The sequence below is a fragment of the Prionailurus viverrinus genome, chromosome A2 (assembly GCF_022837055.1).
Source record: "Prionailurus viverrinus isolate Anna chromosome A2, UM_Priviv_1.0, whole genome shotgun sequence".
NCBI lineage: Eukaryota > Metazoa > Chordata > Mammalia > Carnivora > Felidae > Prionailurus > Prionailurus viverrinus.
In genome coordinates, this window is record NC_062562.1 from 105,053,541 (window position 1) to 105,075,739 (window position 22,199).

Consider the following 22,199-nt stretch of genomic DNA (forward strand, 5'->3'; position numbering starts at 1 on the left):
TGAGAAAGTCGGGATAGAAGGAACATACTTAAGGATCATAAAAGCTATTTATGAAAAGCCCACAGCTAACATCATCCTCAACGGGGAAAAACTGAGAGCTTTTTCCCTGAGATCAGGAACACGACACGGATGCCCACTCTCACCGCTGCTGTTTAACATAGTGCTGGAAGTTCTAGCATCAGCAATCAGACAACAAAAGGAAATCAAAGGCATCAAAATTGGCAAAGATGAAGTCAAGCTTTCGCTTTTTGCAGATGACATGATATTATACATGGAAAATCCGATAGACTCCACCAAAAGTCTGCTAGAACTGATACAGGAATTCAGCAAAGTTGCAGGATACAAAATCAATGTACAGAAATCAGTTGCATTCTTATACACTAACAATGAAGCAACAGAAAGACAAATAAAGAAACTGATCCCATTCACAATTGCACCAAGAAGCATAAAATACCTACGAATAAATCTAACCAAAGATGTAAAGGATCTGTATGCTGAAAACTATAGAAAGCTTATGAAGGTAATTGAAGAAGATTTAAAGAAATGGAAAGACATTCCCTGCTCATGGATTGGAAAAATAAATATTGTCAAAATGTCAATACTACCCAAAGCTATCTACACATTCAATGCAATCCTAATCAAAATTGCACAGCATTCTTCTCGAAACTAGAACAAGCAATCCTAAAATTCATATGGAACCACAAAAGGCCCCAAATAGCCAAAGGAATTTTGAAGAAGAAGACCAAAGCAGGAGGCATCACAATCCCAGACTTTAGCCTCTACTACAAAGCTGTCATCATCAAGACAGCATGGTATTGGCACCAAAACAGACACATGGACCAATGGAATAGAATAGAAACCCCAGAACTAGACCCACAAACGTATGGCCAACTCATCTTTGACAAAGCAGGAAAGAACATCCAATGGAAAAAAGACAGCCTCTTTAACAAATGGTGCTGGGAGAACTGGACAGCAACATGCAGAAGGTTGAAACTAGACCACTTTCTCACACCAGTCACAAAAATAAACTCAAAATGGATAAAGGACCTGAATGTGAGATAGGAAACCATCAAAACCTTAGAGGAGAAAGCAGGAAAAGACCTCTCTGACCTCAGCCGTAGCAATCTCTTACTCGACACATCCCCAAAGGCAAGGGAATTAAAAGCAAAAGTGAATTACTGGGACCTTATGAAGATAAAAAGCTTCTGCACAGCAAAGGAAACAACCAACAAAACTAAAAGGTAACCAACAGAATGGGAAAAGATATTCTCAAATGACATATTGGACAAAGGGCTAGTATCCAAAATCTATAAAGAGCTCACCAAACTCCACACCCAAAAAACAAATAACCCAGTGAAGAAATGGGCAGAAAACATGAATAGACACTTCTCTAAAGAAGACATCCGGATGGCCAACAGGCACATGAAAAGATGTTCTGCGTCGCTCCTTATCAGGGAAATACAAATCAAAACTACACTCAGGTATCACCTCACGCCAGTCAGAGTGGCCAAAATGAACAAATCAGGAGACTATAGATGCTGGAGAGGATGTGGAGAAATGGGAACCCTCTTGCACTGTTGGTGGGAATGCAAATTGGTGCAGCCGCTCTGGAAAGCAGTGTGGAGGTTCCTCAGAAAATTAAAAATAGACCTACCCTATGACCCAGCAATAGCACTGCTAGGAATTTATCCAAGGGATACAGGAGTACTGATACATAGGGGCACTTGTACCCCAATATTTATAGCAGCACTCTCAACAATAGCCAAATTATGGAAAGAGCCTAAATGTCCATCAACTGATGAATGGATAAAGAAATTGTGGTTTATATACACAATGGAATATTACATGGCAATGAGAAAAAATGAAATATGGCCTTTTGTAGCAACGTGGATGGAACTGGAGAGTGTGATGCTAAGTGAAATAAGCCATACAGAGAAAGACAGATACCATATGGTTTCACTCTTATGTGGATCCTGAGAAACTTAACAGGAACCCATGGGGGAGGGGAAGAAAAAAAAAAAAAAGAGGTTAGAGTGCGAGAGAGCCAAAGCATAAGAGACTGTTAAAAACTGAGAACAAACTGAGGGTTGATGGGGGGTGGGAGGGAGGAGAGGGTGGGTGATGGGTATTGAGGAGGGCACCTTTTGGGATGAACACTGGGGTGTTGTATGGAAACTAATTTGTCAATAAATTTCATATTAAAAAAAAACAACTTAAAAAGAAGCAATCCTTTCACTGTAAAGGATCACTATCAACAAAAACTGGAATTCTGTGTGAGACTTTTGCATCACTATCACATATGTAACTACAAATGAGGGGCAAAACATATTTGTATGAATTTAAAAAAAAGGTGGTTGGGTATTCAATTACGTATTCAGCTACATTTTATATATGTATCAGGAACTACACGGCTATAAGTCAATATGAGTAAAAACAATCATGATATCTAAAGACTGAACTTGCTACAAGTATAAACAACATGTTCCAGAGCTTGAAATGTATTACCCACAGTATCTAGTAAATAATCATACTATCCAGTAAATGTTGGAAATGATTCCATCTCTCATTTCTGCAAGATTCGGTATTATCTAGTAGTGCAGACAGATTGCAGTCCACATATGGCAGATTTTGAGTAAATAAATCTGCCATTTAAAAATCAGTACTGAATATGAATAGAATTGGGCATAGCCATGACAACATTAGGGATGTCATTGCTGAAAATTTCTGGTAAGTTAACCAATTATATTACATGCATGCACCCGTATAGTACATAAAGGCAAGGATATAAGGATCATATTGACTCTTTTTTTTAAAAATGTTTTTTACTTATTTTTGAGAGAGAGACACACACACAGAATGTGAGCAAGCGAGGGGCAGAGAGAGGGAGACACAGAACCCAAAGCAGACTCCAGGTAGCGAGCTGTCAGCATAAGCCCGACGCGGGCCTTGAACTCACGAACTGTGAGATCATGACCTGAGCTGAAGGTGGACGCTTAACCGACTGAGCCACCCAGGCACTCCAAGGATCTTATTGACGCTTAAGGTGACAAACAAACTGTTATGGAATACCAAGATCCAAAAACTAACCAAAAAACCCCAAACAAGGTGCAGGGTACAATAGTCATAAGCTTCTCAAGAGCTCATTTTATAAATAGGAATGAAAGAAAACTTCAACCAGAGGAGTTATAGTCTAATGTGAAACAACAAGGGACAAATTTAAAACGATGATTTTCCATGTTCCTGTGTTAGGTAGAATGGGTGGTAAGAGACTGACATCTGCTCTGTTTGCTAAGCATAGCATCAAAGTGGCAAACTCATTAAGCTAGTGGTTAAGTTAGCGACGTTGAAGAATGAAAAGCAAATCGATCGCCTGTGGGATGGGGCCTCTCACCTCTTGCCTGTCGTCCGGGCCCACAGCCCTCCTGGGCTCCAGGGCTGTCCTGTTGCACACTCCAAGGGACTAACTGGCACCTGCGCCATTTGTGAGTCTTCCACCTACAAGAGGAGAACAGAAGCCTCACACAGAGGAAGCAAACACACAAGGCGAACCAGAGACCTATGGTGGCACGGAAACATGACTCCGAGCGCTGCAAAGGGGAATTTATTTGAGTATGTTCAGTCCTATGTAAGTGTAGTTTAGATCTCTATCAAGACACAGAAAAAAGGAGCATTAACTATAAAAGTACTTTCTATGGCAGTGGAGACAAGAGTCCGTCATGGTCGCTTTCTACAGAAATGAACTTTATCCATGCGCTTAGCCTTTTGTTAAAAAAGTGAAGTACAGTTAATACTTCTTACATTAGTTTCAAGTACAACCGCATTTAGCCTTTTTATTGATTAGGACTGGCATCAGTGTAAGCTATAGTACTAGAAGTGATGCATCCCATTTAAATAAGTTATGTTTATTTTAGGAAAAGTTTTCAATTAGCAATAATCGCGCCTCGGATAAACCTCATTGGCTACGATACTGCCACTGCGCAAAGTTAGGTTATGTTCATTTTATATTCAAGTTATGAAACTGTATTCAGGTCAGGAGCCTTTTATCATTTGGTTAACAATGTAGGTGTAAGTCAGAAACTGCGATTACAATACATTTTACAAAAACAAATGCCCCAAAGAAATAAGTTTGGGCCGAGAGTTGTCAGGCAGTGTTCATAGTAAACATGTGATTATACCGTCTGTCATATCAGCATTAAATACAGGTAAATTAAGATGGCAGACTTGCCATCAGATACACCTTAAGTTAGTTTTGATCACACCTTCTATCAATTAATGCCCTAATGCTTCATTTGTCATCAGATTGCAATGATATACCACTTAAGGTTTCAATTAGGTGCCTTCTTTTCATAGTTATGGGGAAAATTTTCCCTAATAATTATCAACATGATGATAAACAGCTTGAATCACCTTAGTTTTCGTTGAGGTGGCCACAAATGAACAGAACAGACATCCTGTTAGCATCACTGAAATAAATATGTCATTTTGTGAGCCAGAATGCCAGCACATATGAGGAACAGGTGCTCTTTCGAGCCAGGGGAAGCATGCTTAGACTATTTATTCCTCTATCTGGAATGTAACTGCTTTTGTGTTTCATAATTATTAACCATTTTCTGAATTTCTTTTTTTAAAAATTTTTAAAAATGTTTATTATTTATATGTGAGAGAGGGAGAGAGAGACAGAGCACAAGTAGGGGAAGGGCAGAGAGAAAGGGAGACACAGAATCCGAAGCAGGCTCCTGGCTCTGAGCTGTCAGCACAGAGCCCCACGTGGGGCTTGAACTCACATGCTATGAGATCATGAGCTGAGCCAAAGTCGGACGCTCAACAGACTGAGCCACCCAGGTGCCCCCACTTTTCTGAATTTCTTATAATTTATATCAACATAAGGAACTTCCCCAATTCCCCGGAGCTAGTGATACAGTTTGCAAACGCACACAAGTGTGTCTCCCTGGAGATAATTCTAGTGGTGGAGCAGCAACTTTAAAGAGGCAAGAGATGGCACGCACAGCCATACATCATACAGACTCCACTGAGCCTGGGGGACAGCGCTGGCTTCCTTCTCTCATCGTCGAACAGAAAATGGTCTTGTAGTGTGTGCTCAGTGCACAGCTTACAACGGTTTTGTTTAGAACTCTATTACCTGTAGCTCTGGCACACTTGAGGGGCCTCACAGGCTCTCTCTTCGTAGAGCGGGTCCGTGCAGTCCCTGCCTCCATTGGCTGGCAGCTGAATGATGACCCGGTGCCTAGCCTGCTTCTTGACTCCGGAGTCCCCTGGAAGGAAGCAGCTTTTTAACTGCTGTTCTCTGCAGTGACAAACAATATCCAAATAGCAGCCTGTGTGAAGACATTACATGGATTCCAGCTATATATGCTTTGACATCTGTGAATGAGCGGCCTCATCCGCTCTAATTATTTCCTAACTTCTCCAGACTCTTATGCTGAACACCTGATCAATTTATATCCCCAAAATGTGAAGAAGAGAGAAAACAGTTGCATAGTCAACTAGCCTTCCTAATGTGCAGACACAAAGTAAACGCTCTTTTATATATTTCCTTCCCCTTGAGAAATATGACAGATCTAATTAATTTATTTTCCTCTACCTAAAGTTTATTTTTATGCCATTTCACATAGTCCCGATTACCGCATGGGACTCATACAGTCCTGATGAATCTTTCTTAGGAGACTATATTCAATGTTTTAATGTGAAATTTTATTTCTTTGTTATTCACTTAATTTGAAATGCATACCTCATAAATTATTCTAGTCATTTATTATTCATATTAAACAGTCTAAGATCTTCAATTCAGGTCACATTCTAAACATCAGGACTGTAACTAGTGAAATGAAAGTGGTTTCTTAGAAGCAGAATTTTTACAGAGGCATTCAAAATAGTAATTACTGTAAGTAAATAAATCCAAATTACATTTTATTTTATTTTTTATTTTTTTTTCAACGTTTATTTATTTTTGGGACAGAGAGAGACAGAGCATGAACGGGGGAGGGGCAGAGAGAGAGGGAGACACAGAATCAGAAACAGGCTCCAGGCTCTGAGCCATCAGCCCAGAGCCTGACGCGGGGCTCGAACTCCCGGACCGCGAGATCGTGACCTGGCTGAAGTCGGACGCTTAACCGACTGCACCACCCAGGCGCCCCACCAAATTACATTTTAAAAAACCAATGGAAATAATTAAGATTTACCTTCAATGAAGATATCAGCTTGACAGTATTACTGATATAAAGATGTCCAAATATTTTTGTATTTGAAACAGATAAGGTATAAGACTTGTCAACTTTAATAAAAGATATTCCAATTTACAATATATACCCTTTAAGGATGGATGGCCACATGACACAATTTTACTTAGCATTGTAAATTCTTAAGTAAATTGTAAATTGTAAATTACTGAAAAGAATTCCCTAAAGAATTATGTTAATAGAGTTCCCCTGACGCATTTACATTTTTTGCAAGATCATTAAATATTTCATATGCAGTTATAGGAACAGAAAAATTTAGAAAGGTTAGCAGTCCCTAACAATGGATGGTTAGTAAAAAAATTAAATGAGGGGCACCTGGGAGGCTCAGTTGGTTAAGTGTCAGACTCTTGATTTTGGCTCAGGTCATGATCTCATGTTTCATGAGACTGAACCCCATGATGGGCTGACAGTATGGAGCCTGCTTGGGATTCTCTCTCTCCTCTCACTGCCCCTACCTGGCTCTCTCAGTGTCTCTCTCTCTTTCTCTCTCTCTCTCAAAGACAAACTTTAAAAAATCTTTCAAGACGTTAAATGAAACATTCTTAAAGTAACTGAATCAGTAGAAAAATAGGATATGACAATCAGAACTTTCCTATAAGGGACATCTTTTCTCATGAAGCTGGGGTATCCCTGAACATGGGACTCTGAGCAGTGTGGACTGAAAATTTCCATATTAGATGGGAGAATGAATCAGATTAATGATTCCTAAATGTCTATGTAGAATAGTTTCTTTTAAAACATTAAAAAGGACAACCAAAACAGATTTCTCAGCCAAAATTCAGAACTACTAAACCAGAATCTTTGTGAGCTGGGTTTGGGGATCTGATTTTTACAAAGCTTTCCAGGGAATTATGATGAAGAGCCAGGTTTGAGATCTACTAGAATAGATGACCCTGTATGTCACATACCAATTTAAGATTCTAGGGTTCACATGTGCTTTTTTAGGATTATTCCCATTGTGGGGGGAAACCTGTACTATGAATAATCAGAATACTACAGGTAATAAAGCAGGGAATTAGGGGCTGGAGGTAGTGGGTAGTAGAGAACTGAAGTATTTGAAAAAATTGTCATAGACTTTTTAACATAATAATAGCAGTTTGAGTGTCAGTTGCAACTTTTACATATTAAATATAATTTATCTAGGAAAGATCTAAGAAATGCCAATGGGATGGAGTTTTAATAAAATTGCTAATGCTGCCTCCATCCATTATGTTGTCCAGTGGTCCCTATTTTAAGGTCCAGGTGATAAATTCTTCTAATAATACAGAGCTAGGAAAAATTTTGTCTTCTTTGACAATCTATTAAGAATCTTACATGCTTCAACTTTTTGCTTTGTTCACCAGAATCTCAGGGCTACTTTTCTTCTCAATTGCAGGAGCTCACCTTAACTTTGACTTTATAGTACAATTTTTCTCTTCCTCTTCCCTCTCCAACTCCATTTACTACCTTCTTTTACGCTTTCTATTATTTTTCTTTTTTGTTTTTAGTGTTATGATCTGTCTTATATAAACTAAATAACCATTCTTATCATTTGTTTAGCATTGGGGGAAGAAGGAAGGTGTTTGTTGAACAAGGAAAAAAGGGAGAGAACACAGAGGAGCAGGTCTTCGTTTCCCAGGTGGTCAAGATTCTTAGAGTCAATAACTCACCAGCCCTTCCCTGCCTGCAGGTAGACAACAGACATGGAATTGAGACCCAGGGATCTGGAGCCTGGAGGAGATGACGAGTTCAGCATCACTGGAACTTTATACAGTGAAGCTCCTGGTCACTATCTGTCTAGATATCACAGGGGACATAGGCAGGGCTGTTCAGATTTGAGAAGCAGCAGTTACTGTTTCAATCCTACTTCATTTTTTGACTTGAAAGGAAATTTTTCACTCCAGGTACAACTCTGAAACATTCTACTGCCTTTTCATCACAACATCCACGGGCTTGTATTTGATATATAAGATCACGGTAACTCTTTCCACTTCCACAACTGATTCCACAATGGCAATCCGTTTATTCTTTAAAGAAGTTCAAATACCTTAACCTTGTGCAACCCACAGAACAGAGACTGTGAGCTGATGAAAGCAGAACATTCCAAAGCTGTAACACCTGCGGAGGAAGTTTAATGGGTTTACACAGGAAGTGTCATGACATCCATGTTTCTATCCACTGGGAGGTTCACTTCTTCTTAGATGTCAGTTAGGAAATTACTTGTATACTCAAAGAAACAGCACTGTGGAACTCAGCCAGGTTACAGAGTCCTCAGATCAGAATGCAGACAAAAGAAGAGCTACAGCACATGTTTAAAAGAAAAGTGGAAGGTTTCTCACTGATAACTTGAACCGACAAACTCGGAATTTTACAACCTTCATAGTTCCCTGCACATCTTTACACCCAATTTATTATATGTGGTTGACAGACATGTATTGTTTCCATTTATATTTTAATAAATATTTGCTGAATGAGCAAACACATTTATTTCACTTCTTGACTGGAGTATAAGTTAGCGTCCTCTATTTCTTTTCACCCACTTCCTCATAGTAGGATGCACATGGGTATGAAGTCTGTGCATTGAGGATTAATAAAATATAAGGGATCATTTTGTTTACTGGAAGTGATAAACATGGGGAAAACAAAGAAATATTCCTGTAGTGTTTATACTTGAAAATATATACCTAGGATAGGAATAGGAAAAAAAGATTATACCTTCAGAAAACAATTATGTGATAATGATGGTAATGAGGGACATAGACTCAAAGGGCATGCAATCACTCATGGAGTTATGTCATTTTACAGATTTTAAGACAGTCAAGATACATTTCACCAGAGAAATTACTTGATGGGAGGACTTAAAGGGCAGGTAAAACTAAGATTTAAACTGGAAGTGAGATGGATGGCAGGCTGAGCAGCACAGTGCTAGGAAATTGAAAGGGAAAGGTTTCATGCAAGAAGCAAAATATAACAATAGTTTTCACATCTTTGGGGTAATTCTGTGCTGTACTGCTTAAGGGCATTAAGATGGGATAGATACTTCTGCAATATCCCTTCTCGCTCTCAAGTCAATAAATGCAGTTAGAAACCAAGGATTTGAACAGTGAAATGTATTATTTCATCAAAAGTAATGATACTTTTAAGATTATAGTTGTCAACAATTTATATGCATAAATGTTTCCTATTTTTTTAGGAAAGTCCTTTGTAAAAATTTGTAAAATTCTGGGACAAGTTAACAAGGGCATGGGTTTGAGGATTAAAATTACTCTCTACTCAATACTGATCTTTATCAGCATTGATTTTTCAACACATATCTTGAGAGAGGGCTGAATAACATTTGAAATAATTCTTCTTGTTCTTCCTGTAATACTAGGCTTTTCTATTCTGTCTTTTGCAAGACTATAGTATAATTTTACCTCTTTACAGTGATTTTTTAAAGGAGGAGCTCTCCATTTTCATAAGTTCAAAACTCTAATAAAATTTAGACTTTACCTCAAGAATTAAATTTAAAAGAACCACTCTATCTTGAATTAGTTTTCCATTGCTATGATGTATCCTTGGACACTGAACTTTGTTTACCATTATTTATTTATTAAAAAAATTTAATGTTTATTCATTTTGGGGGAGAGGGAGGGGCGGAGAGAGAGGGAAGGAGACACAGAATCCAAACAAAGCAGGATCCAGGCTCTGAGCTGTCACGGCTGGGCTTGAACTCACCAGCCCTGAGATCAGGACCTGAGCTGAAATCAGACACTTAACCAACTGAGCCACCCAGGCGCCCCAACTCTGTTTACCAGTTTTAATTGTGTGCAGAAGTCGCTGTTATTTCAATGAAGCTGAGATTGTTCCCATTTCATACCAAATAATGAAAAAATAAACTAACCACATGTCATTGCTTTTTTTATTGTCCTTAGAACAAAAGGCTACTTTTCCATAACACCATTGTATCATTATTATCAGTTGTTACAGCAGTCCACAGGCAAAAAAAAAAAAAAAAAAAAAAAAGAAAAGAAAAGGCTTCTCCAGGGGCACAAAGCATCTTGGCAGTGTTGTCCAACAGCAACCCCCTCTCCCACACCCTAGCCTTTATTTCCTCATTACACAATTAGAGCTATTCTTTTTAAGTCTGAGTGCCTAAGTTCAGGGTTTCTGAAAGTCTTTTGTTAGAGGAGATTCAATACAGAGCTTCCAAAGAGAACAAACAGGGCTGATCTCCTGCTCCTGCTGAGATGACCTATGCTCAACCAAACACAGCCCTGCCTCTCAGAGAGCCTCTTGCTCCTCACAGGACAGATTTCTGAGCTGGCATTCGTATACTCCTTGGCAATCACTACCCAGGAGCTCCAGGGGAGAAGAGCATCCCAGTGGCACCGTGCATTTTATTTACAGCAGCTACTAAACCCTTCAAGAGACCAGCCCAACTAAACTCATTATATGTCACCTGTCACTCACCACAGAAACTAGCATCCCTGCCAGCACCTGCTCCTGCCACCCCTGCATGCCTTCCATCATCAACTGACCCAGAGCACTCCCTATAACCCGATTTTCAGTTTCTCATTTTGTTCCATCCTCTCTCTAATCCTTCCACCTTGACACCCATAGAATACACGGTCTTTCATCTTCTATCTCTTGGAAATTTTCCTTCATATTTTTTGCCACTGGAGCTGATTCTAGTCATTTCCATCTTTCCTTCTCCGTTGATCTTTAAAAATCTCCAACTCTTCTGTCATCAGCTTGACCATCAGCTATCCACCTGGTAGCAGCCAGCTACCAACATCTCACTAGTTAACAACTTTAGAATGTCCCTCCTTGTAATATTTTCTCTTCCTACTCCTGGCACCACTTGGGTGGCTTTGGTATTCACATGGTTATTCCATGCAAGGCACTGCGCTCTGAATCACTGTACCTCCTCACCTTCAGTGGCCTTTTCCTCCATTTCAAATCAAACACTAGCTCCTTCTGTTCATCCCTTGATGCTATTATTATTAGTACTTACGCACTCTCATCATTAAACATCTTACTTTCTGGACACTCCTCCTAACCTTCCAGTTAAATGGCTTCAGGTCTCATCTTACTCAAATTCCTCAAACGCAATTGAGACTGCCAGTCCACTTTCCTTCTCACTCTTTCATTATCTACCGTTCCCTTCATGACCTCACTTCCATCCCAAACCAACTTAGATTCTATACTCCACTATTACAAGAAATCCTCCCTTGAAAACATCCTTGACTCCCTGTTCCTCTCTTTTTTTCTTGTTCTCTCCTGGGAAAGCCCCAACTCTAATCAAAAGCAAATATTTTGTCACACTTTTTCTGCACTAACACGGCTGGAGAAACAATGCCAACTGTGTTGAGCAATCCCCTTTTAAAGACATAACTAAATGGGTGTTACATGTTGCCTAGAATCAATTTAATGGAATACTTCATTTTTTTCAACTTTATTTTCTTGAAATACTTTAGAGCATTTCAACTTTTATTTTAAAATACTTAATATAAGGAAATATTTCATATATGCAAAAGGCAAAGGTTTTTCCATCTTCAGATATTTCACCTAAAAATGTGAGATTTGTGTTAGGTTTCAATTATATTATAAATGTAACCAAAAATATTTTGGGATTATTATTAAATGGCTTTATTTCATACTAACATGATCTTTAAGTATAATAACATTAAGCATAGAATTTGAAAGTACATGAATTTCATGTAATAAATAACCTTTTTTATTGTAGGGATGAATAGCAAGTAATAAATTATTTAATGGTAAACAAATAATTACCAAAGAAATACTGACTGATAAGAAAGCACAATTCTGTTGCTGCTTATGACCAAACCAAATGATTTCATCTTATTTAGAGTTTAAGAAAATAAGAGAAGAAAATCCGGAAAAACTGTCAGTGACATTGGTTTATTACTAAGTTGAATACCATTAACATTATTTTAAAAACATTAATGCTTGGGGGTGCCTGGGTGGCTCAGTCAGTTAAGCGTCTGACTTCAGCTCAGGTCATGATCTCAGTTTTGTGAGTTTGAACCCCATGTCGGGCCCCACATCAGGCTCTGTGGTGACAACTCAGAGGCTGGAGCCCGCTTCACATTCTGTGTCTCACTTTCTCTGCCCCTCCACCGCTCACACTCTGTCTCTCAAAAATAAACAAACATTAATTTTTTTTTTAAAAAACATTAATGCTTATAACTTTTTGCATCAAAAACTGTTTAGATGTCTTAAAAGACTTAAAATAAAAATTTTGTATTCTTGGGGCGCCTGGGTGGCGCAGTCGGTTAAGCGTCCGACTTCAGCCAGGTCACGATCTCGCGGTCCGGGAGTTCGAGCCCCGCATCAGGCTCTGGGCTGATGGCTCAGAGCCTGGAGCCTGTTTCCGATTCTGTGTGTCTCCCTCTCTCTCTGCCCCTCCCCCGTTCATGCTCTGTCTCTCTCTGTCCCAAAAATAAATAAACGTTGAAAAAAAAAAATTTTTAATTTTGTATTCTTTCTCACTTTATGGTTTAATTTTATTTGATATTTTCAAGGGTACCAAAAATTTTTTTAAAAGCATAAAATGGAACTTACGTTTTAACTGTATAAAATGACAATCACACTGTAAAAATAATCCATTATTAAATTTATAATCTCATATAATTTCTTACAATTTAAATAATTTTCAACAATTTACAGTAGTTGTTAATCTAGTTGACTCAATCTCTTTAGTAAGAGTCAAGAAGCATAAATAAATAAAAGCATGAAAGAAATTTAAGAAAATCTATCTATTTGTTGGGAGAGTAAAATAAAACAATAGGAGACCGTTTCAGTGCCTGGGTGGCTCAGATGGTTGAGCATCTGACTTCAACTGAAGTCATGATCTCATATGAGTTTGAGCCCTGTGTCGGGTTCTATGCGGACAGCTCAGAGCCTGGAGACTGCTCCGAATTCAGTGCCTTTGTCTCTTTCTCTCTCTTTGCCCCTTCCCTGCTCATGTTCTGTCTCTCCCTTTCTCAAAAATAAACATTTGAAAAAAAGTTTTTTTTAAATAGGAGACAGTGTCACTTGTGACACTGAGAGAAAATTTGCTCAAGTATTGCATAAGTCAACTGGAGGATAATGAAATCTTTCTCAGCAGCAACAAGAAAGGACCCCATCCTGGAGAGTAAAGAATGATCAAAGTGTCTGCCATGATACTGAAAGAGTCTCTGTAAGTAATAAAAGCAAAACCAAACCGAACTGGGAACAAATCCTCATCTTGTAAAAATGCCTCGTACTATGGTAAGTATTGGAAGAGGTACAATCTGCCCCTTTTTCTCTTTCCTTTATTCCCATCCTGGAAGTGGGGGAGGGTGTCACATAATTGAATCTGTATCAGTACTGATGAGATTTCCAACCCTCTTACTGACAAGAAATAGGTAGCCAGGGGCCCAGACCCACGATACAAAACAGATGAACATAGGGGAAGGGAAGCAAAAATAATATAAAAATAAGGGAGGGGGACAAAAAATAAGAGACTCTTAAACACAGAGAACAAACTAAAGGTTGCTGGAGAGTTTTGGGTGGGGGTGGATGGCCAAATGGGCAAGGGACATTGAGGAAGACATTGGTTGGGAGGAGCAGTGGGTGTTATACATAGGAGATGAATCACTGGATTCTAGTCCTGAAATCATTATTGCACTATATGCTAAGTAACTTGGATGTTAAAAGAAAGAAAGAAAGAAAGAAAGAAAGAAAGAAAGAAAGAAAGAAAGAAAGGAAGAAAGAAAGAAAGAAATATGGAGGGACACTACACATTCTTTTGGAATTAATGTTAAAGGAAATCTTATTAATATGATAAAGCCTATAATTCTTTCATTTTAATGCAGATCATAGATGTGCAGTTTTGCTCTCTAAGACTTCTGATCGATTTCTTGGGTGTTCAGAAAAATTTGATATTTATCTAGCTGTGCTTGAGAGAGGAGTCAAGGTTAGGGTCTCCCTACTCCGCCGCCATCTTAACCCTCCTCTCAAAAGCATCTCTTATTGTGACTTACATCGAAGAGTCTTAAATCGGTTTTTGTTATAAAATTCATTTGTTTGATTCTTTAAAGTTGTATTATCTTCTAGAAGGAAACTAGAATTTTACGACATTCATGACAAACCAGGATTACACGGCCTCATATAAGAATTATAAATATTGCTCATCTAGAAGAACTTGGAGGTCCTGCCTGGTGAGTGGGTTTTCTAGGTAGGTAGACTTCACAACTCTAGCTCATCATACCTTCTTTACATGAGGAGGGGCACGATGTCCAGTCACTATATGGTGTCACAATACAGTCCTTCCTACAAGGAAGCAGACAGGGTCTCACCGTTTCAGGTCGAAGGCTTTCAGGACACCTAGAAAATGCAGAGGGAAATTACTAGGCCTCTTTAGTAACCCAGAAAACTACGTAATTTGATGTCTTTAAGTCTTTCACTGCTAAAATTGCTAAAGAGTCACTAATCTATATTATTTAAATTCCAGGAGCCTGTCTGCTTTTGATAGGAACTATATAACTAGATTATTTCTTCCAAACTAGACCTCAAAAAGTTCTCAAGGCAAGATATATAAATTTAATAATAGTAATTGTGCTATTAGAACAAAATATAATTTATCTTATCCCCTTATAATAATCTTTCTATTAAAAAATATTTTCTAACATGCTCTATAAGAAATTTATGGGAATTCAAATTACCAATTTAAGAACTAATTCTACATCTTCATATAGGTAAATAAGCTTATTGCTGATTATGTTTCCAGGTTATTCTATGCTTTATTTTCACAAAATATGTGTAGCATAAATTTATAATGGAGTATATTCAATACATAGTGCATGCTCAAAAATGATACTATATTTACAGCTATATATTTCATAATAATAACAAAATAATAAAAATGTACAGATCATTAGGATAGGCAGTTTTTTCCTTTAGTCTTGGTTTCATTTAGTATCTCTATTCTAAAGAATTATGGGATTTTAAATATTTTTATAAGTTACAATATGTTTTAGACCAAAAGAGTAAATATAAATAAATCAAAGATAGCTGATCAATTTAAAGAAAAATAAAACACCATTCTTGACAAATTATAGTAAAATTAATCATCTTAAAAAATACAGTAAAAATATTTATTAGGGACATGAGAAAGATGATGATCCAATATACTAAAATGTCTTTTTTTTTTTAAATGTCTTACTTTATATAAGCTTTTGCACTTTTTATAAGATAACTTTAGGAAGGTGATGTAAGAGTTTCAAGTATACTTTTATGTATACTTAAATGATTTTTCAATTTCCCAATTCTTCTCTGTATCTTCAAGATCTGATTCTACTATTGGCGGTCAAATGTTGATGACTAGCATTAACACTAGAAGAAGAGGTATATTAAGGACAACACAACATAATAGCATAAATCATATAACTAAAAGTAACTTCCTGTTCTGATTCCTAAGAAGTTATCTTTTGATGTCATATAAATCTTTGACAAAGAATCTAAGAGGCAGAGAAGAAATAAACTGAACAACTAGTATTACTGTTGCTGGAATAACTTGGCAAATTAGTGAAAAATGGGATTTAAAAATACTCCCTATGGGAGAAGCCAAATTTTCTGTAGGTCAGGATAAATTATCTTTTAACAAGTAAGTTAATCAGGATTTCAGAACTGAAGTATGAGTGAAAAAATACCAACATCATTAATCTCCTTCCCATAATTTCTTTATTGCACTTTGCTGACAGTTCACTTTTTATATCACTGTATTATAATAATTTATCTACATATCCCATCTCATACATAAATATTATGTTCTATTCAATTATACAGATATATGCTTTCCCCTTTCACTCTGTAACACTAGGGTTTACTTGGAAGTGGATTTAAAAATTATATATGACTCAACATTTCAAAAAAAAGAATCTCCTTGTTGAGGATAACCTTGAATTTTCATTTAAAAAAATGTCTATTTATTTATTTATTTTTGAGACAGAGAGACAGAGAGAGCATAAGCAAGGAGATGCAGAGAGAGAGGGAGACAGAGAATCCAGTACAGAGCCTGATGTGGGACTTGAACTTGTGAGTCACAAGATCATGACCTGAGCAAAATCAAGAGTTAGATGCTTAACTGACTGAGCCACCCAGAAGCCCCAACCTTGGATTTTCCTAATTGCTATGACTACTCAAAGTCATGGACAACAAAGAAGTTTAGATAGGAGTCATAGAAGTTAATGAATTGTTACAATTGAGATTATAAATCACTAGAATTTTAATTTAACCTGCATTCTTAGGAAACAGTATATGGCAAAACCCCACCTATGATACTGTTAATTCTTTTGAAATTATGCAATTATTGATTAGTATTATTGGGAACACTCCTTTGCAATGAAGCAATTTTACAACTCTAATAATAAGAGAACAGGGGCGTCTGGATGGCTCAGTCAGTTAAGCTGCTGACTCTTGATTTCAGCTCAGGTCATGATCTTGTGGTGTGGTTTGTGAGTTCTAGCCCTTCTTGGATCCTCTCTCTCCCTCTCTCTCTGCCCCTCCCCCACTTGCATGCATGCTCTCTCTCTCCCTCTCCCTCTCTCTCCTCAAAAACAAACATTAAAAAAAAAATAATGGGAGAGCACTACTCAGTTGTGAGCTCTTCAAATTTTAGCCCTTTTATAAATCAATGGAATTTACAGTGTTATCGTTGACAACCTCCAAAATTCTGTTTTAGTTTAGAAATATCCACAGCAAGATACTTGGCTAACTGTGGAGAACAAAATTACTAACAACAAAGCCGTTAAATGAACACACAAAGATAAATTATACAGCCTAGATTACATCCAATAAAATGAATTCAGACTTCCTTTGGTGAAGCAATTGGTTCAGTCAACATGCTTCTTTTCTCCTTTGTACTGTTTGTATTTAGTGTTTGTGGTTTAAATCAAGGAATTGATTTCCCCCCAAATCTTATTCAAGGTCAAATTAAACAGATGTGATAGGAGTTGAAGTTTGTTACTCTGAGGATAGATAAGATCAATAACATTGATTTTACCATTGCAGAGTAATCTGTTTTATTAAGAGGAGTTTAAAACAATGTTTTTATTTGCATTTTTGTTTCAAATGCCTTGCACTGAAAAGCATTCATTGAATTTAATCTAGCTTTTAGGGATAAAGGCAGTAACATTTTCTTTCGAATCCACAGCATTTGCTTAATTTTTCAGAACTTTAATGGCAAAGTAAGTGCATTTAATTTAACAAATCTATACATGTATCCAGGTCATTGAATAAAGGCTGCAAGGGCAAAGCAAATTTTTAATGGATTATTGTGGTGGTTTGACATGGGGCTACAGGATACCCTTCCTACTGAATGATTTAATGACATTAATCCATCAGGCTCTTTCACACGTAAGTTTATATGCATGTATATTAGTGCTTGGCAAAAACAGTTTGGAACTTGTATAAGCGAGGAAAATATCAACAGCAATGTTTGCAAAGTGATTAACAGTAGAATAGGAACAGAGTGAGCTTACTCATAGCAGATTGGCATGATAGCCCTCAATCCTGTGCCCGGTTGCTCAGGTTATAACCCTGTGCAGGGAATATTTCTATCTCTATACTTGTCCCAGCAAGACCCAGAATCCTCAGGATTTGGCACTTTTGCCCCTACTGTTACTGCCAGATAATTTTAATATGCTGCACGTTAACTTTCTGGGTTAGATTCATCACAACTTTAGCGTTATTTCTATTAAAATATTGGTTTGGGGCTACCAATTAAGGATGCGGAACAGTTTCTCAATTTATTCAAGTCTTCCTGGCATATCTTTTCTAATATTTCAGAATATCAAATTACATAGTCAAATAAAGTATGGGGCAAAAATATCCTTAATGTCTGGAATCCTGGCCAGGTAAAAACAACTCCTAATAGGAATATTATTTATGCCCTGAAGTTTTTCATACATCAGGTACATTATTATCATTTCCTTAAAAAACACTAGGAAGGATCTCAAATTTTTAAGAGAAAATAATACTTTCTAAGATTTATTGAGTGCTCACATGACTATTTTTTGCATTAAATCCTTTCAATGAACATTGAAAACTAAGGCCAGAATCAGTTAAGTAGCATGCTGAAGGTGACACATCACAGTTATGCACCTGGACAAGTATTTGGAAATTATGGACATTTTAATACCAATGCAAAATTGACTGGTTTTACTTTGCGTGTTTCATATGACTAAGAAGATATGAATTCTAAAAGATTTATGCTAAGTCTCAACAGATAAAAGTGTTTTTTTCCCCTTAAAGGGATACATTTTTAGAACTGACTTATTAATTTTCTCAAATTGATTAGCTCAGTTATGCCATGACACGTTTCTTCATTTTATATTTTGCACAAGGTAGGTATACTATGTCAACTCTCTAGTTCTTTGTCCTCTCTCTCTAGCAAATTGCTTGCCTGGTTATTATACTACTTGTAACCACAGTGAGAAACGGATGGTTTTTCTACTTATCATAACACTCATCCTATCCCAAGGCTCTCTCTTAGAAGTAAATGGCTTATTCATTTAACCATTAAAAGATGTAATAAGTTTGGCCTCAGTATTTTTGATATAGTATTTTCCAGGGGAAATGAAAGGCAGATCATAGAATGCTACAGCCCAATTAAACTAGATCGGCAGACTCCACAGCCTACGGGTACATGGGAGGTCATGGATCATCTGCACTGTTAGGACTTCATATACGGTCATTATCGATCAGCCAGGCCCAGAGCAAGCACTTCCCTCACTGCCTCACTAGCTTCATAAAAGGAGAAAGTGCTACTAGAAAAATGAAAGTAGATAGCACAGAGAAATACTTCTATGGAATTCATAGATCCCAGGCACAAGATTCCGGAGCTGTTAGAACTTTGTTAGTGGCTGACGTTCAAAACAAACAAATCTTACTCTTGAGGACAGGTGTGACAAGCATCAAAATGCTCCATTTCATGAAGCAAGTGAAGCCTGAGCCAATCCCCTGCATGGTTGACCACAGTATTTACTGCTGTCATTCTGAAGCCCTTACTTTTTCGGTCCCACTTGGCCCACATTGACCCGCACACAGATGACTTTTCTTGTCTGCATGCCCACGGAGCAAGACGCCTCCCCATTCCAAGTTGTAGTTGTGTTGAAGGACGATACGGAAGTGTCCTCGATGCACTGGCCCCAGGGGCCAGTCTGCCAGTGGTACACAGTACAGGGATGCTCATTACAGCTGCGTACCTCTTGCAGAGCACTGCTATTTGGACAGTGAACTCCACCTATAAAAATGGACAAAGAGGATTAGATATGGTGCTAACAGGAAACTTACTGTTCTTTCTCTTTTGGAATTAACAATAACAATGATACCCGCCATTTATTAGCACATAGCATGTGACCAGCATGCTGCTAGGAAGGCAAATTACATATTAATCTTACGTCATTTGGCATCCTCCAGGTTAAAATTTAAGCTATACAGTATACATGGTATTTGCCTGTGGTGGGAGGGGGGAACTATGGAGCACCTTAAAGAGAGAGGCCATTGTTCTCCAGAGAAGCTGAAAATGAGGTACAAATGGACCCTACGGATTGCTGGCCCAGGGAAATGTGGGCACTGAGACTCTGTGCATGGTGAAAACCCAATGTGTTCTCAAATGTTATCTTCCAAATTGAAAATCTTAAATATGTGTTTTGAACTATTGCTTCTTTTAATACATTAGGCATTTGGGCAATTAGAAACAGGTTTTTTTGTGTGTTTTTTTGTTTCTTTTTTTTTTTTTTATCAGTTGATGCTGTCTGATCTTCTACAGCATTACTGGGAAAGCCATGTAGTAATGATAGTATCATATTTATTCAAATCTAAGATGTCACTGGCTGAGAGATATACCATCATTTTATTCCTCAAAGAAAGAGCAATGGCTACAAGTTAAACTATGATACATTGTTTTCTTTTCAATCCTATTTTTTACTGATGCTTATTGAAATCCATTTGTATGACTTATTTACATTTAAAAAAAATATATCACTTGATTGCATACATTAAAAGGGAAGACATTCCTCAATCTCATTTTCAGAGTCCAAATCTCTTGAGTCACTTTTTAACTCACACGAACCCAAGTTTGTTCTCCTATATAGAACCATCATCCTGTTTCAAACGTGTTGATGCTGTAGGATTTCTTTAAAAAGAGTACTCCCTGTTCTTTCCAGGTCTTTCTTCCCATCTCTAAGTTTTGATGCTGTTGCATTCTTAACTGCACCAGAAGTTGTCAACAAAAGATTTAAGCAAGCAACGAAGAATGGTTCTTTGCTGTTTTTATTTTTAGCAGACATATCATGGAATTGCTATTGTCACCAGGAATAACAACACAATTCACATGTACTAGCAATGACAACTATGTTATAACTTCTGTCTGGCTATACTGGTTTTAAAACGCATCCATTGTAAGATGTAATAATTACAGAGATAATAAAAGGTAAAAGGGATACGTCTTTTAATCAACAGAATATGGTGTGAAGTTATCATTTTGGAACCATTTTTTATGTGCTAGCCTTGTTATAAGTACTCTGTATGTGGGACATTATTTTATACCCCAAACTGCCTGACAAGTTAAAAATTATAAGGCGAATGAACTAATGCAACTTAAATGATGTAACAGTAACAGTTAAGAATTTATGGAGCTCAGTGTCTTACCACTATGCTATTTATAATGCCAATTATAAAAATAAAAGGCTTTGTATCGTTAAAAGCAGAGTCAGGGAGCAATTTATTGCTTACTTTATTGACAATTTAATCAATTTGAACTTATGTAGCCTCTGAATTTTATTTTAGGGGCAGAAAATACCTGGTTGTTAAATAAGAAAAGGTGATTCAATAGCTAGTGATCCTAATAGGGAAGACAACTCCAAAATTTGAGATGTGGGTAAAAGTCATAAACAAAACCACACTCCGAGATGATCTTCAGTTATCACTTCACTTATAATTAAGGGCATCCCTCTAATTCAGCAAATAAATCGGTAGGCAGTTTATATGAGAATTTAACTGCAATTCAGAATCATTTATACAGTGGTGAACATGGGATCAACATCAGAATGAAGTAGCATTTCGTTAATGTCCCTGCTTCATGATGGTGAAAACATCTGTCACAGATCATAGCCTATCCTCCATCACACAGCTCAGTGACCCTGGCAGCCTCTGAAAAGAAGTTTAGGATTTGAATAGGAATGGATTCTAAAACATACTAATTGGATCGGGGAGAAGTAAATGAGCACTCTTATTACCCATTCCCTGAGGCTCTAGATTTATCCAATCTTCTCTCTCAGACAAACACATGCTAATTATAAACATTCATATGCACATTTTAGGCAACCATTTTAACCATACCTTAAATTTAATAGTGAAATTATTGATCTACAAAAAAAGTGTTTCTTTATTTACCTCATTTTTACTGTGAGTGTATGTTTGCTGTTTAAACTGTGATTCTAAAACTCCTCAGTTGTTTTTGACATCGGAATTGACTGGTTGGCTTTGGAACAAATGATAAGAAAAAAACTTCTACAACATCAGTGTAACGTGTTGAGGAACTGCAAGATGGTTGTTAAGTTTACAGACATAAAGGCTATTTATTTTCTTGCCCCAATCCACATTAAAGCCACATCAGCAGCTTTGGACTGGTGTCAGGATACTCGCACAGATAAGCCCCAATGTGTTCTTAATTAGAATGACGATGCGGGAATTTTGAAAGCATGGCTTGGGGTAATCAGTCATTGCGGCATCCGTTCTGTTGTTTTGGGAATAATTTTACGGTAGGAAAATTGATAGATATAATATTGAATTTATTTATTATTTATGGGAAGATCTAATTCCAGACACGTGGGAATATTTCCATAGTACTGGGGAAATTATAAAATGTCACCCATGACAAAATTAGTGATCAATGGTATTCTTAAAAACATCCTCTTATACATAAAAATA

The 22,199-nt window shown here is 37.3% G+C and overlaps 1 protein-coding gene and 1 pseudogene across 6 annotated transcripts in view; both read right to left on the reverse strand.

The window, feature by feature from the left end:
- Positions 1-22,199, reverse strand: part of THSD7A (thrombospondin type 1 domain containing 7A) — a 463,937-nt gene that overhangs the window by 92,345 nt on the left and 349,393 nt on the right. For all 6 annotated transcript variants that reach the window (XR_007150223.1, XR_007150222.1, XM_047849263.1 and 3 more), the window contains 4 exons: positions 19,275-19,509; positions 14,476-14,591; positions 5,141-5,273; positions 3,392-3,495 (listed from right to left, as the gene is read on the reverse strand). Coding sequence is in view for 4 of the 6 variants with exons in the window: in XM_047849263.1 (XP_047705219.1) it covers positions 3,392-3,495; positions 5,141-5,273; positions 14,476-14,591; positions 19,275-19,509 (588 nt within the window). In the remaining 2 variants the exon portion in view is untranslated. The remainder of the gene's footprint in view (positions 1-3,391; positions 3,496-5,140; positions 5,274-14,475; positions 14,592-19,274; positions 19,510-22,199) is intronic.
- LOC125161428 (uncharacterized) lies at positions 3,875-3,985 on the reverse strand (annotated as a pseudogene).